The sequence below is a fragment of the Pseudophryne corroboree genome, chromosome 5 (assembly GCF_028390025.1).
Source record: "Pseudophryne corroboree isolate aPseCor3 chromosome 5, aPseCor3.hap2, whole genome shotgun sequence".
NCBI lineage: Eukaryota > Metazoa > Chordata > Amphibia > Anura > Myobatrachidae > Pseudophryne > Pseudophryne corroboree.
Genome location: NC_086448.1, coordinates 19,709,239 through 19,724,821, shown reverse-complemented (window position 1 = coordinate 19,724,821; position 15,583 = coordinate 19,709,239). Strand labels below are relative to the sequence as shown.

At 60.9% G+C, this 15,583-nt stretch overlaps 1 protein-coding gene across 2 annotated transcripts in view; it reads right to left on the bottom strand.

The window, feature by feature from the left end:
* Positions 1-484: 484 nt before the first annotated feature.
* Positions 485-15,583, bottom strand: part of GFUS (GDP-L-fucose synthase) — a 28,108-nt gene continuing 13,009 nt past the window's right edge. For both annotated transcript variants that reach the window (XM_063921130.1, XM_063921131.1), the window contains exons 8-11: positions 3,061-3,127; positions 2,290-2,369; positions 1,634-1,733; positions 485-1,264 (exon numbers count right to left, since the gene is read on the bottom strand). In XM_063921130.1, coding sequence (XP_063777200.1) covers positions 1,209-1,264; positions 1,634-1,733; positions 2,290-2,369; positions 3,061-3,127 — 303 coding nt within the window. In that variant the 3' untranslated portion in view covers positions 485-1,208. The remainder of the gene's footprint in view (positions 1,265-1,633; positions 1,734-2,289; positions 2,370-3,060; positions 3,128-15,583) is intronic.

Sequence of the window (15,583 nt, the reverse complement as noted above, 5' to 3'; positions counted from 1 at the left end):
GCATTACGGTGTGTGGCATAATGTGTAATGGGCATTACAGTGTGTGGCATAATGTGTAATGGGCATTACAGTGTGTGGCATAATGTGTAATGGGCATTAGGGCATGTGGCATAATACGTAATAGGCCTTACTGTGTGTGGCATAATGTGTAATGGGCATTACTGTGTGTGGCATAATGTGTAATGGGCATTACTGTGTGTGGCATAATGTGTAATGGGCATTACTGTGTGTGGCATAATGTGTAATGGGCATTACTGTGTGGCATAATGTGTAATGGGCATGTGGCATAATATGTAATAGGCCTTACGGTGTGTGGCATAATGTGTAATGGGCATTACGGTGTGTGGCATAATGTGGCCATGCCCCTATTGTTATGTAGCCACTCCCCTAGTTTCAGGTGACCACACCCATTTTTACTATCAGTACCATTAAGAAAACATTTCTACTTACACCACCGCTGGTTATGAACAGAGCAGGAGAAATATACAGCAAAAGGATAAATTATTTTATTAGATCAGTAAACTAAAGGAACATTCCCACCAGCAGCTCGTAGAGAGGAGAATACTGTGTCCAGACAGACTGTGAAACGAGTCAATACAAAAAGTGTCCGGGAACAGGGATGCGATATCGCACAGAACAGTACGCCCCTAGAGATCCCCTGAGGTAACAGAAGAGAGCAGCGATGGCTCCCACTACGCCCATTCCCAGAATTCCCACCGGCTTAGACTGGGGAACGTTACATTTATAAAGAGTTCGTAGAGTAGACAAACTTTGTTGGAATAAAATAAATGCAAAAATACTTTTCACGAAATTCCACAGAATGTACTAATTCTACATTTCCAGAAAGTTGGAGACTGTATTTTAAATCAACGACTTTTCCCTAATTGCATAGATACATTTACTGAAATCAGCAGTGATTGAAGAGGAGACATGTGTAGGATATTGGTCTATACGTTAGAGAAGAGATTGCCCGTATGGGTACCAGTTATGGTCCACTCCGCCGCAATGTAGCCGTGTTGTCACGAAGATACAACCTATGGCGCTACGGCCGGCTGTATGAAGAACAGAGGGTTATCCGTCGACCATCCACGTGTGCAGACCAGTTCCCAATTTTTACACCATTTCCCAAAGCCCACAACCAACATCCAAACATGTGGAGACACGGTGACCAGCACAACTGCGGTATATCCCATGTCGCCAATGTGCGCTCATTTCCTGGCCTGATCGTAATTGGAATTAAACCAGTCGCACGTCTCCTGGACAGCTGGAAATAAAAACACAGAACATGGAAAGGTCAGCAGAGCCACTGGCAGAGATAACGGGGCAGATGTATTAAGCCTGGAGAAGTGGTAAAGCCGTGATAAGTGGAAGAAGTTAACACACCAGCCAATCAGCTCCTGTCATTTTTCAACCCAGTAATGATTGGCTGGTGCGTTATCACCTTCCACTTATCACTACTTTATCACTTCTTCAGGCTTAATACATCTGCCCCAATGTTCCGTATCACTGTGAAATATCCACCCACCCAATTTCTCTTGACAAATACTAAGTAGTGCATATAGATCTCTCTAGATACTAGCTGTGCAACATTCCCATATGCAAAGAGCCTCATGGAGGAGACCCAATTACTTACCCTGATTAAACGGAGTAAACTTGAAGTCGGGAAGATACTTCCGCAGCTTGCAGTTGCTGGCCGTTTTCTTGAACTGTCCGTCAGACTTGGTGCTGTCATACTGAACGTGTCGTTAAGGGATAGAACCACTTATGTAGGAGAAGATTTTGACACAGTGGGGGTGAGGGATCTAGTCCCTTCCTGTTGCTCTATTGCTGATGGGGAATGCTGCTGACAACTACCACTGTTTGGGGGCATCAGACAATCACACATTAATCTGGACGCTGCTTAAATTGTCATAATGTAGTTCCTCAGTATAACCTACAGGTGGCACTGTTTCCAGCAGTCTATGCATAGGCTAGACAAGACTTAGGAGGCGGTGTATTACACCTTGGAGAGATATAGTTCCAACCAATCAGTGCATGTTACAGGGGGTTTAAAAATGACATTAAAGAGCTGATTAGTTGCCACATCTCCCTTTTAATATTATGCAATAAAAAAAAGACTTAAGTCCCTCTATGACCAATCATTGCCCACACCAGCTGAGAGAGAACAGGAACATCTGCAGCTACCATCAGCAGTGGTGATATGGCTGCACCCTATACCGACGGGCATTTACCATGGGCAGCGCTGGTCTCCAGTCCGTACGGAGCCTGGATCACAGATATAGAGGATACAATAACTTCTCCCTTAAAGTCCATGGCGGCCACAATACTCTCAGCAGCGTCCTTGATAGACACCTCGTCCTCTTCTCCCACTGAAAACACACAGATAAGAGACTGATACGGGGGGTTGCAGACAGAATGACATTTATAGGAGACCCCCTCCGCTCGTCTCCACCCCCTGCGCCTACAGCGGCTCTGTATCGGGATATAGGTGTCAGCCAGCACAGACTGCGTTCTGTCAGGACTGTACATGCACAATTGGCTGTCTCTATATGGTCTGTATCCTAGTCATTGCACTGTACAGATATGTCCTCATACAACACGCCGCAATACGCCATGCGACGCGAGTGAGCCGACAGGTCCTGTGAGACCCTGCTATCGTCGGGCATCTTTTAACCGAAAATGTGTCTTAGTCGCAATGCGACGGCACCAGAAGACTTCTGGTTAATTTAATCCGCAACACTTGTGTATTACGTGTCTGTATACGGAGCGAATCATATTAAACCAGCAGAGTTTCTCGTGCGTCCTAGTCGTGTTGTGACGAAGACGCATTTCTGGGTATGGAGACACAAGAAAGATGCACAGCGCAAGCAGCGTCAGACGGGACCTGGTGCACCTAGGGGGGGCTGTTTGGCATGACTGCAGCAATAAAGTATGAGGGCACATCTGTATACCTTGACGTGTTTGCACTGTATCCGTGTATACATTCTGTAAGGCGCTGCTGACCTTTCGTGGCACCGTATATAAAGTTCAATCATAATAAAGACACAGCCGCGATCTTACCGGACAGGATAATGGGATCCACCTCGGTGTATTCTCTCAGCACCCAGATGAACAGTCTGGCCAGATCCTAAAAAACACAAATCCTGTTACTGTACTACGGGCCTTCAGCACGGAAACATCTCACACCTACAATCCATCACACTAACGTGCGGGGGGACACGTGCGGTGGGGCAGGACTGCGCCACTGCGCACATGTGAAAGCATCGCACGGCTGTTTCCTTCCTTGTAGTAATATTCACTTCTGCCTAATGATAACGCCACGATACAGAGATGTGCGCTATTACCGGCACAGCTGCCAATGTGTGCACAACCGCCAGTGATGCAAGTGCCGCAGCCGCCTGGATTTGTAGAGAGATGCCCGGCGCCAGTTTTTTTGAATCCGGCTGCGTACAAAGATCCAGTGTCGCTCACAGATCAGTTGAGTAGCCCTAGAGTGAGATGCGGTGCCCCCACCCCCCAAAAACGGGCACCCCCCCCACCCAAAATCAGTCCCATCAAGCCTGCGTTTTTGCTGCCACAAAGGGTTCATGACAGTCGAGCGCTTTGCTAATAAATCCTCTTTGCGACCGCCATCGCAGAACCATCGCTCTGCATGAGTAGGGTGACTAATTCCCGCTCAACTGCAGGAAAAACAAAATCTGGTTTGCGCACATCTCTGAATCAGGCGGCGGCGGTCCAGCGTACACCAGGCGTAGATCTGAAAAACGCCGGATGCTTCACCCCAGCTGATAACAATACTGATCATTATTACTCGCTGCTCTGCTTCTTTATAGCAGCTGCCGCTCTGCAGCTTTAAGTTGAGTAACAGTACTCCTCACCCCCCCGCCCAATCTGTCCCAGTACTCCTCACCCCCCCGCCCAATCTGTCGCAGTACTCCTCACCCCCCCCCCCCCCGCCCAATCTGTCGCAGTACTCCTCACCCCCCCCCCCCCCGCCCAATCTGTCGCAGTACTCCTCACCCCCCCCCCCCGCCCAATCTGTCGCAGTACTCCTCACCCCCCCCCCTTGCCCAATCTGTCGCAGTACTCCTCACCCCCCCCCCCGCCCAATCTGTCGCAGTACTCCTCACCCCCCCTGCCCGATCTGTCGCAGTACTCCTCACCCCCCCTGCCCGATCTGTCGCAGTACTCCTCACCCCCCCTGCCCGATCTGTCGCAGTACTCCTCACCCCCCCCCCCCAATCTGTCGCAGTACTCCTCACCCCCCCCCCCGCCCAATCTGTCGCAGTACTCCTCACCCCCCCCCCCCAATCTGTCACTGTCACAGTACTCCTCACCCCCCCCTTGCCCGATCTGTCGCAGTACTCCTCACCCCCCCCCCCGCCCAATCTGTCACTGTCACAGTACTCCTCACCCCCCCTTGCCCGATCTGTCACAGTACTCCTCACCCCCCCGCCCAATCTGTCCCAGTACTCCTCACCCCCCCGCCCAATCTGTCGCAGTACTCCTCACCCCCCCCCCCCCCCGCCCAATCTGTCGCAGTACTCCTCACCCCCCCCCCCCGCCCAATCTGTCGCAGTACTCCTCACCCCCCCCCCCAATCTGTCGCAGTACTCCTCACCCCCCCCCCCCCCCGCCCAATCTGTCGCAGTACTCCTCACCCCCCCGCCCAATCTGTCACTGTCACAGTACTCCTCACCCCCCCTGCCCAATCTGTCGCAGTACTCCTCACCCCCCCCCCCCCCGCCCAAATCTGTCGCAGTACTCCTCACCCCCCCTTACCCAATCTGTCGCAGTACTCCTCACCCCCCCCCCCCGCCCAATCTGTCGCAGTACTCCTCACCCCCCCCGCCCGATCTGTCGCAGTACTCCTCACCCCCCCCCCCGCCCAATCTGTCACTGTCACAGTACTCCTCACCCCCCCTTGCCCGATCTGTCACAGTACTCCTCACCCCCCCCCCCCGCCCAATCTGTCGCAGTACTCCTCACCCCCCCCCCAGCCCGATCTGTCGCAGTACTCCTCACCCCCCCCTTGCCCAATCTGTCACTGTCACAGTACTCCTCACCCCCCCTTGCCCGATCTGTCGCAGTACTCCTCACCCCCCCCCGCCCAATCTGTCACTGTCACAGTACTCCTCACCCCCCCCTTGCCCGATCTGTCGCAGTACTCCTCACCCCCCCCCCGCCCAATCTGTCGCAGTACTCCTCACCCCCCCCGCCCGATCTGTCGCAGTACTCCTCACCCCCCCCCTTGCCCAATCTGTCACTGTCACAGTACTCCTCACCCCCCCCTTGCCCGATCTGTCACAGTACTCCTCACCCCCCCCCCCGCCCAATCTGTCGCAGTACTCCTCACCCCCCCCGCCCGATCTGTCGCAGTACTCCTCACCCCCCCCCTTGCCCAATCTGTCACTGTCACAGTACTCCTCACCCCCCCTTGCCCGATCTGTCACAGTACTCCTCACCCCCCCCGCCCAATCTGTCCCAGTACTCCTCACCCCCCCGCCCAATCTGTCGCAGTACTCCTCACCCCCCCCCCCGCCCAATCTGTCGCAGTACTCCTCACCCCCCCCCCCCAATCTGTCGCAGTACTCCTCACCCCCCCCCCCCCCGCCCAATCTGTCGCAGTACTCCTCACCCCCCCCGCCCAATCTGTCACTGTCACAGTACTCCTCACCCCCCCTGCCCAATCTGTCGCAGTACTCCTCACCCCCCCCCCCCCCCGCCCAATCTGTCGCAGTACTCCTCACCCCCCCCTTACCCAATCTGTCGCAGTACTCCTCACCCCCCCCCCCCGCCCAATCTGTCGCAGTACTCCTCACCCCCCCCGCCCGATCTGTCGCAGTACTCCTCACCCCCCCCTGCCCAATCTGTCGCAGTACTCCTCACCCCCCCCGCCCAATCTGTCGCAGTACTCCTCACCCCCCCCTGCCCAATCTGTCGCAGTACTCCTCACCCCCCCTTGCCCGATCTGTCGCAGTACTCCTCACCCCCCCCCCGCCCAATCTGTCACTGTCACAGTACTCCTCACCCCCCCCGCCCAATCTGTCACAGTACTCCTCACCCCCCCGCCCAATCTGTCCCAGTACTCCTCACCCCCCCCGCCCAATCTGTCGCAGTACTCCTCACCCCCCCCCCCCGCCCAATCTGTCGCAGTACTCCTCACCCCCCCCCCCCAATCTGTCGCAGTACTCCTCACCCCCCCCCCCCCCCGCCCAATCTGTCGCAGTACTCCTCACCCCCCCCGCCCAATCTGTCACTGTCACAGTACTCCTCACCCCCCCTGCCCAATCTGTCGCAGTACTCCTCACCCCCCCCCCCCCCCCCGCCCAATCTGTCGCAGTACTCCTCACCCCCCCCTTACCCAATCTGTCGCAGTACTCCTCACCCCCCCCCCGCCCAATCTGTCGCAGTAACTCCTCACCCCCCCCCGCCCGATCTGTCGCAGTACTCCTCACCCCCCCCGCCCAATCTGTCGCAGTACTCCTCACCCCCCCCCGCCCAATCTGTCGCAGTACTCCTCACCCCCCCCCCCCGCCCAATCTGTCGCAGTACTCCTCACCCCCCCCCCCCGCCCAATCTGTCGCAGTACTCCTCACCCCCCCTGCCCGATCTGTCGCAGTACTCCTCACCCCCCCCGCCCAATCTGTCGCAGTACTCCTCACCACCCCCCGCCCAATCTGTCACTGTCACAGTACTCCTCACCCCCCCTTGCCCGATCTGTCACAGTACTCCTCACCCCCCCCCCGCCCAATCTGTCGCAGTACTCCTCACCCCCCCCCGCCCGATCTGTCGCAGTACTCCTCACCCCCCCCTTGCCCAATCTGTCACTGTCACAGTACTCCTCACCCCCCCTTGCCCGATCTGTCGCAGTACTCCTCACCCCCCCCCCGCCCAATCTGTCACTGTCACAGTACTCCTCACCCCCCCTTGCCCGATCTGTCACAGTACTCCTCACCCCCCCCCCCCCCGCCCAATCTGTCACTGTCACAGTACTCCTCACCCCCCCTTGCCCAATCTGTCCCAGTACTCCTCACCCCCCCGCCCAATCTGTCGCAGTACTCCTCACCCCCCCCCCCCGCCCAATCTGTCGCAGTACTCCTCACCCCCCCCCCCAATCTGTCGCAGTACTCCTCACCCCCCCCCCCCCCCGCCCAATCTGTCGCAGTACTCCTCACCCCCCCCGCCCAATCTGTCACTGTCACAGTACTCCTCACCCCCCCTGCCCAATCTGTCGCAGTACTCCTCACCCCCCCCCCCCCCCCCGCCCAATCTGTCGCAGTACTCCTCACCCCCCCTTACCCAATCTGTCGCAGTACTCCTCACCCCCCCCCCCGCCCAATCTGTCCGCAGTACTCCTCACCCCCCCCCCGCCCAATCTGTCGCAGTACTCCTCACCCCCCCCCGCCCGATCTGTCGCAGTACTCCTCACCCCCCCCCGCCCGATCTGTCGCAGTACTCCTCACCCCCCCCCCCCGCCCAATCTGTCGCAGTACTCCTCACCCCCCCCCCCCGCCCAATCTGTCGCAGTACTCCTCACCCCCCCCCCCCGCCCAATCTGTCGCAGTACTCCTCACCCCCCCCCCCCGCCCAATCTGTCGCAGTACTCCTCACCCCCCCCCCCCGCCCAATCTGTCGCAGTACTCCTCACCCCCCCTGCCCGATCTGTCGCAGTACTCCTCACCCCCCCGCCCAATCTGTCGCAGTACTCCTCACCACCCCCCCCCCGCCCAATCTGTCGCAGTACTCCTCACCACCCCCCCCCCGCCCAATCTGTCGCAGTACTCCTCACCCCCCCCCCCGCCCAATCTGTCGCAGTACTCCTCACCCCCCCTGCCCGATCTGTCGCAGTACTCCTCACCCCCCCCTGCCCGATCTGTCGCAGTACTCCTCACCCCCCCCTGCCCAATCTGTCGCAGTACTCCTCACCCCCCCCGCCCAATCTGTCGCAGTACTCCTCACCACCCCCCCCCCGCCCAATCTGTCGCAGTACTCCTCACCACCCCCCCCCCCGCCCAATCTGTCGCAGTACTCCTCACCCCCCCTGCCCGATCTGTCGCAGTACTCCTCACCCCCCCCTGCCCAATCTGTCGCAGTACTCCTCACCCCCCCTGCCCGATCTGTCGCAGTACTCCTCACCCCCCCCTGCCCAATCTGTCACAGTACTCCTCACCCCCCCGCCCAATCTGTCGCAGTACTCCTCACCCCCCCCCCCCCGCCCAATCTGTCACAGTACTCCTCACCCCCCCCGCCCAATCTGTCGCAGTACTCCTCACCCCCCCCGCCCAATCTGTCGCAGTACTCCTCACCCCCCCCCCCCCCGCCCAATCTGTCGCAGTACTCCTCACCCCCCCCGCCCAATCTGTCGCAGTACTCCTCACCCCCCCGAGCCCAATCTGTCGCAGTACTCCCTCACCCCCCCGCCCAATCTGTCGCAGTACTCCTCACCCCCCCCCTGCCCAATCTGTCGCAGTACTCCTCACCCCCCCCCCGCCCAATCTGTCGCAGTACTCCTCACCCCCCCCCTGCCCAATCTGTCGCAGTACTCCTCACCCCCCCCTGCCCAATCTGTCGCAGTACTCCTCACCCCCCCGCCCAATCTGTCGCAGTACTCCTCACCCCCCCCCCCCCGCCCAATCTGTCGCAGTACTCCTCACCCCCCCCCCCCGCCCAATCTGTCGCAGTACTCCTCACCCCCCCCCCCCCCGCCCAATCTGTCGCAGTACTCCTCACCCCCCCCCCCCGCCCAATCTGTCGCAGTACTCCTCACCCCCCCTGCCCGATCTGTCGCAGTACTCCTCACCCCCCCTGCCCAATCTTGTCCCAGTACTCCTCGCCCCCCCTTACCCAATCTGTCCCAGTACTCCTCACCCCCCCCTTCCCGATCTGTCGCAGTACTCCTCACCCCCCCCCTGCCCAATCTGTCGCAGTACTCCTCACCCCCCCCTGCCCAATCTGTCCCAGTACTCCTCACCCCCCCCTGCCCAATCTGTCCCAGTACTCCTCACCCCCCCTGCCCAATCTGTCCCAGTACTCCTCACCCCCCCCTGCCCAATCTGTCCCAGTACTCCTCACCCCCCCCCTGCCCAATCTGTCGCAGTACTCCTCACCCCCCCCGCCCAATCTGTCGCAGTACTCCTCACCCCCCCCCCCCGCCCAATCTGTCGCAGTACTCCTCACCCCCCCCCCCCGCCCAATCTGTCGCAGTACTCCTCACCCCCCCCCCCCCCGCCCAATCTGTCGCAGTACTCCTCACCCCCCCCCTGCCCAATCTGTCGCAGTACTCCTCACCCCCCCCCCTGCCCAATCTGTCCCAGTACTCCTCACCCCCCCCTGCCCAATCTGTCCCAGTACTCCTCACCCCCCCCTGCCCAATCTGTCCCAGTACTCCTCACCCCCCTGCCCAATCTGTCCCAGTACTCCTCACCCCCCCCCTGCCCAATCTGTCGCAGTACTCCTCACCCCCCCGCCCAATCTGTCGCAGTACTCCTCACCCCCCCCCCCCCGCCCAATCTGTCGCAGTACTCCTCACCCCCCCCCCCCCGCCCAATCTGTCGCAGTACTCCTCACCCCCCCCCCCCCGCCCAATCTGTCGCAGTACTCCTCACCCCCCCCTGCCCGATCTGTCGCAGTACTCCTCACCCCCCCTGCCCAATCTGTCCCAGTACTCCTCGCCCCCCCTTACCCAATCTGTCCCCAGTACTCCTCACCCCCCCCTTCCCGATCTGTCGCAGTACTCCTCACCCCCCCCCTGCCCAATCTGTCGCAGTACTCCTCACCCCCCCCCTGCCCAATCTGTCCCAGTACTCCTCACCCCCCCTGCCCAATCTGTCGCAGTACTCCTCACCCCCCCGCCCAATCTGTCGCAGTACTCCTCACCCCCCCGCCCAATCTGTCGCAGTACTCCTCACCCCCCCCGCCCAATCTGTCACAGTACTCCTCACCCCCCCTGCCCGATCTGTCGCAGTACTCCTCACCCTCCCCCCCCCCCCCCCCGCCCAATCTGTCGCAGTACTCCTAACCCCCCCTTGCCCGATCTGTCGCAGTACTCCTCACCCCCCCGCCCAATCTGTCGCAGTACTCCTAACCCCCCCCCCCCCGCCCAATCTGTCGCAGTACTCCTCACCCCCCCGCCCAATCTGTCGCAGTACTCCTCACCCCCCCCCCCCCGCCCAATCTGTCGCAGTACTCCTCACCCCCCCCGCCCAATCTGTCGCAGTACTCCTCACCCCCCCGCCCAATCTGTCGCAGTACTCCTCACCCCCCCGCCCAATCTGTCGCAGTACTCCTCACCCCCCCGCCCAATCTGTCGCAGTACTCCTCACCCCCCCCGCCCAATCTGTCGCAGTACTCCTAACCCCCCCTTACCCAATCTGTCGCAGTACTCCTCACCCCCCCCCCCCCGCCCAATCTGTCGCAGTACTCCTCACCCCCCCCCCCCCCCCGCCCAATCTGTCGCAGTACTCCTCACCCCCCCTGCCCGATCTGTCGCAGTACTCCTCACCCCCCCTGCCCAATCTGTCACAGTACTCCTCACCCCCCCCCCGCCCAATCTGTCGCAGTACTCATCACCCCCCCGCCCAATCTGTCGCAGTACTCCTCACCCCCCCGCCCAATCTGTCGCAGTACTCCTCACCCCCCCCGCCCAATCTGTCGCAGTACTCCTCACCCCCCCGCCCAATCTGTCGCAGTACTCCTCACCCCCCCCCCCCCCGCCCAATCTGTCGCAGTACTCCTCACCCCCCCCGCCCAATCTGTCGCAGTACTCCTCACCCCCCCCCGCCCAATCTGTCGCAGTACTCCTCACCCCCCCCCCCCCGCCCCAATCTGTCGCAGTACTCCTCACCCCCCCCCCCCCCGCCCAATCTGTCGCAGTACTCCTCACCCCCCCCCCCCCCCCGCCCAATCTGTCGCAGTACTCCTCACCCCCCCCTGCCCAATCTGTCGCAGTACTCCTCACCCCCCCGCCCAATCTGTCGCAGTACTCCTCACCCCCCCCCCCCCCCGCCCAATCTGTCGCAGTACTCCTCACCCCCCCCCCCCGCCCAATCTGTCGCAGTACTCCTCACCCCCCCCCCCCGCCCAATCTGTTGCAGTACTCCTCACCCCCCCTGCCCGATCTGTCGCAGTACTCCTCACCCCCCCTGCCCAATCTGTCCCAGTACTCCTCGCCCCCCCTTACCCAATCTGTCCCAGTACTCCTCACCCCCCCCTTCCCGATCTGTCGCAGTACTCCTCACCCCCCCCCTGCCCAATCTGTCGCAGTACTCCTCACCCCCCCCTGCCCAATCTGTCCCAGTACTCCTCACCCCCCCCTGCCCAATCTGTCCCAGTACTCCTCACCCCCCCTGCCCAATCTGTCCCAGTACTCCTCACCCCCCCCTGCCCAATCTGTCCCAGTACTCCTCACCCCCCCTGCCCAATCTGTCCCAGTACTCCTCACCCCCCCGCCCAATCTGTCACTGTCACAGTACTCCTCACCCCCCCTGCCCAATCTGTCGCAGTACTCCTCACCCCCTCTGCCCAATCTGTCGCAGTACTCCTCACCCCCCCTGCCCAATCTGTCACAGTACTCCTCACCCCCCCCGCCCAATCTGTCACAGTACTCCTCACCCCCCCGCCCAATCTGTCACAGTACTCCTCACCCCCCCTGCCCGATCTGTCGCAGTACTCCTCACCCCCCCCCCCCCCCCCGCCCAATCTGTCGCAGTACTCCTCACCCCCCCCGCCCAATCTGTCGCAGTACTCCTCACCCCCCCGCCCAATCTGTCACAGTACTCCTCACCCCCCCCTGCCCGATCTGTCGCAGTACTCCTCACCCCCCCCCCCCCCCCCGCCCAATCTGTCGCAGTACTCCTAACCCCCCCCTTGCCCGATCTGTCGCAGTACTCCTCACCCCCCCGCCCAATCTGTCGCAGTACTCCTAACCCCCCCTTACCCAATCTGTCGCAGTACTCCTCACCCCCCCTGCCCAATCTGTCGCAGTACTCCTCACCCCCCCGCCCAATCTGTCGCAGTACTCCTCACCCCCCCGCCCAATCTGTCACAGTACTCCTCACCCCCCCTGCCCAATCTGTCACAGTACTCCTCACCCCCCCGCCCAATCTGTCGCAGTACTCCTCACCCCCCCCCCCCCGCCCAATCTGTCGCAGTACTCCTCACCCCCCCCCCCCCCCCCCCGCCCAATCTGTCGCAGTACTCCTAACCCCCCCTTGCCCGATCTGTCGCAGTACTCCTAACCCCCCCTTACCCAATCTGTCGCAGTACTCCTCACCCCCCCTGCCCAATCTGTCGCAGTACTCCTCACCCCCCCGCCCAATCTGTCGCAGTACTCCTCACCCCCCCGCCCAATCTGTCACAGTACTCCTCACCCCCCCTGCCCAATCTGTCGCAGTACTCCTCACCCCCCCCCCCCGCCCAATCTGTCGCAGTACTCCTCACCCCCCCCCCCCCCGCCCAATCTGTCGCAGTACTCCTAACCCCCCCTTGCCCGATCTGTCGCAGTACTCCTCACCCCCCCCCCCCCGCCCAATCTGTCGCAGTACTCCTCACCCCCCCCCCCCGCCCAATCTGTCGCAGTACTCCTCACCCCCCCCCCCCCGCCCAATCTGTCGCAGTACTCCTCACCCCCCCCCCCCCGCCCAATCTGTCGCAGTACTCCTCACCCCCCCCCCCCCCGCCCAATCTGTCGCAGTACTCCTCACCCCCCCCCCCCCCCCCGCCCAATCTGTCGCAGTACTCCTCACCCCCCCCCCCGCCCAATCTGTCCCAGTACTCCTCACCCCCCCTTACCCAATCTGTCACAGTACTCCTCACCCCCTCTGCCCAATCTGTCGCAGTACTCCTCACCCCCCCTGCCCAATCTGTCCCAGTACTCCTCACCCCCCCTGCCCAATCTGTCACTGTCACAGTACTCCTCACCCCCTCTGCCCGATCTGTCCCAGTACTCCTCACCCCCCCCTGCCCGATCTGTCGCAGTACTCCTAACCCCCCCTTGCCCGATCTGTCGCAGTACTCCTCACCCCCCCTGCCCAATCTGTCACAGTACTCCTCACCCCCCCTGCCCAATCTGTCACAGTACTCCTCACCCCCCCTGCCCAATCTGTCACAGTACTCCTCACCCCCCCTGCCCAATCTGTCACAGTACTCCTCGCCCCCCCCTACCCAATCTGTCCCAGTACTCCTCACCCCCCCTTACCCAATCTGTCACAGTACTCCTCACCCCCCCTTACCCAATCTGTCACAGTACTCCTCACCCCCCCTTACCCAATCTGTCACAGTACTCCTCACCCCCCCTTACCCAATCTGTCACAGTACTCCTCACCCCCCCTTACCCAATCTGTCACAGTACTCCTCACCCCCCCTGCCCAATCTGTCACAGTACTCCTCACCCCCCCTGCCCAATCTGTCGCAGTACTCCTCGCCCCCCCCTACCCAATCTGTCCCAGTACTCCTCGCCCCCCCTTACCCAATCTGTCGCAGTACTCCTCACCCCCCCTGCCCAATCTGTCGCAGTACTCCTCGCCCCCCCCTACCCAATCTGTCCCAGTACTCCTCGCCCCCCCCTACCCAATCTGTCCCAGTACTCCTCGCCCCCCCCTACCCAATCTGTCCCAGTACTCCTCACCCCCCCTGCCCAATCTGTCACAGTACTCCTCACCCCCCCGCCCGATCTGTCGCAGTACTCCTCACCCCCCCCTACCCAATCTGTCCCAGTACTCCTCACCCCCCCTTACCCAATCTGTCCCAGTACTCCTCACCCCCCCTTACCCAATCTGTCACAGTACTCCTCACCCCCCCTGCCCAATCTGTCGCAGTACTCCTCGCCCCCCCCTACCCAATCTGTCCCAGTACTCCTCACCCCCCCTTACCCAATCTGTCACAGTACTCCTCACCCCCCCTGCCCAATCTGTCACAGTACTCCTCACCCCCCCTGCCCAATCTGTCGCAGTACTCCTCGCCCCCCCCTACCCAATCTGTCCCAGTACTCCTCGCCCCCCCTTACCCAATCTGTCGCAGTACTCCTCACCCCCCCTGCCCAATCTGTCACAGTACTCCTCACCCCCCCCGCCCGATCTGTCGCAGTACTCCTCACCCCCCCTGCCCAATCTGTCGCAGTACTCCTCACCCCCCCCTTGCCCAATCTGTCACTGTCACAGTACTCCTCACCCCCCCTGCCCAATCTGTCACAGTACTCCTCGCCCCCCCCTACCCAATCTGTCGCAGTACTCCTCACCCCCCCCTTACCCAATCTGTCGCAGTACTCCTCACCCCCCCCCCCTGCCCAATCTGTCGCAGTACTCCTCACCCCCCCCTTACCCAATCTGTCGCAGTACTCCTCACCCCCCCTGCCCAATCTGTCCCAGTACTCCTCGCCCCCCCTTACCCAATCTGTCCCAGTACTCCTCACCCCCCCTTCCCGATCTGTCGCAGTACTCCTCACCCCCCCTGCCCAATCTGTCGCAGTACTCCTCACCCCCCCCTTGCCCAATCTGTCACTGTCACAGTACTCCTAACCCCCCCTTGCCCGATCTGTCGCAGTACTCCTCACCCCCCCTGCCCAATCTGTCGCAGTACTCCTCACCCCCCCCTTACCCAATCTGTCGCAGTACTCCTCACCCCCCCCCCCCTGCCCAATCTGTCGCAGTACTCCTCACCCCCCCTGCCCAATCTGTCCCAGTACTCCTCGCCCCCCCTTACCCAATCTGTCCCAGTACTCCTCACCCCCCCTTCCCGATCTGTCGCAGTACTCCTCACCCCCCCCCTGCCCAATCTGTCGCAGTACTCCTCACCCCCCCCCCTGCCCAATCTGTCGCAGTACTCCTCACCCCCCCCTGCCCAATCTGTTGCAGTACTCCTCACCCCCCCCCTGCCCAATCTGTCCCAGTACTCCTCACCCCCCCTGCCCAATCTGTCCCAGTACTCCTCACCCCCCCTGCCCAATCTGTCCCAGTACTCCTCACCCCCCCTGCCCAATCTGTCACTGTCACAGTACTCCTCACCCCCTCTGCCCAATCTGTCGCAGTACTCCTCACCCCCCCTGCCCAATCTGTCGCAGTACTCCTCACCCCCCCTGCCCAATCTGTCACTGTCACAGTACTCCTCACTCCCTCTGCCCAATCTGTCGCAGTACTCCTCACCCCCCCTGCCCAATCTGTCGCAGTACTCCTCACCCCCTCTGCCCAATCTGTCACTGTCACAGTACTCCTCACCCCCTCTGCCCAATCTGTCGCAGTACTCCTCACCCCCCCTGCCCAATCTGTCGCAGTACTCCTCACCCCCCCTGCCCAATCTGTCGCAGTACTCCTCACCCCCCCTGCCCAATCTGTCACTGTCACAGTACTCCTCACCCCCTCTGCCCAATCTGTCGCAGTACTCCTCACCCCCCCTGCCCAATCTGTCCCAGTACTCCTCACCCCCCCTGCCCAATCTGTCACTGTCACAGTACTCCTCACCCCCTCTGCCCAATCTGTCACTGTCACAGTACTCCTCACCCCCCCCTGCCCGATCTGTCGCAGTACTCCACCCCCCCTGGATTGAGCCGACACGGTGAGGAGGGGAGGGCTTAGATTTTTATACGTTG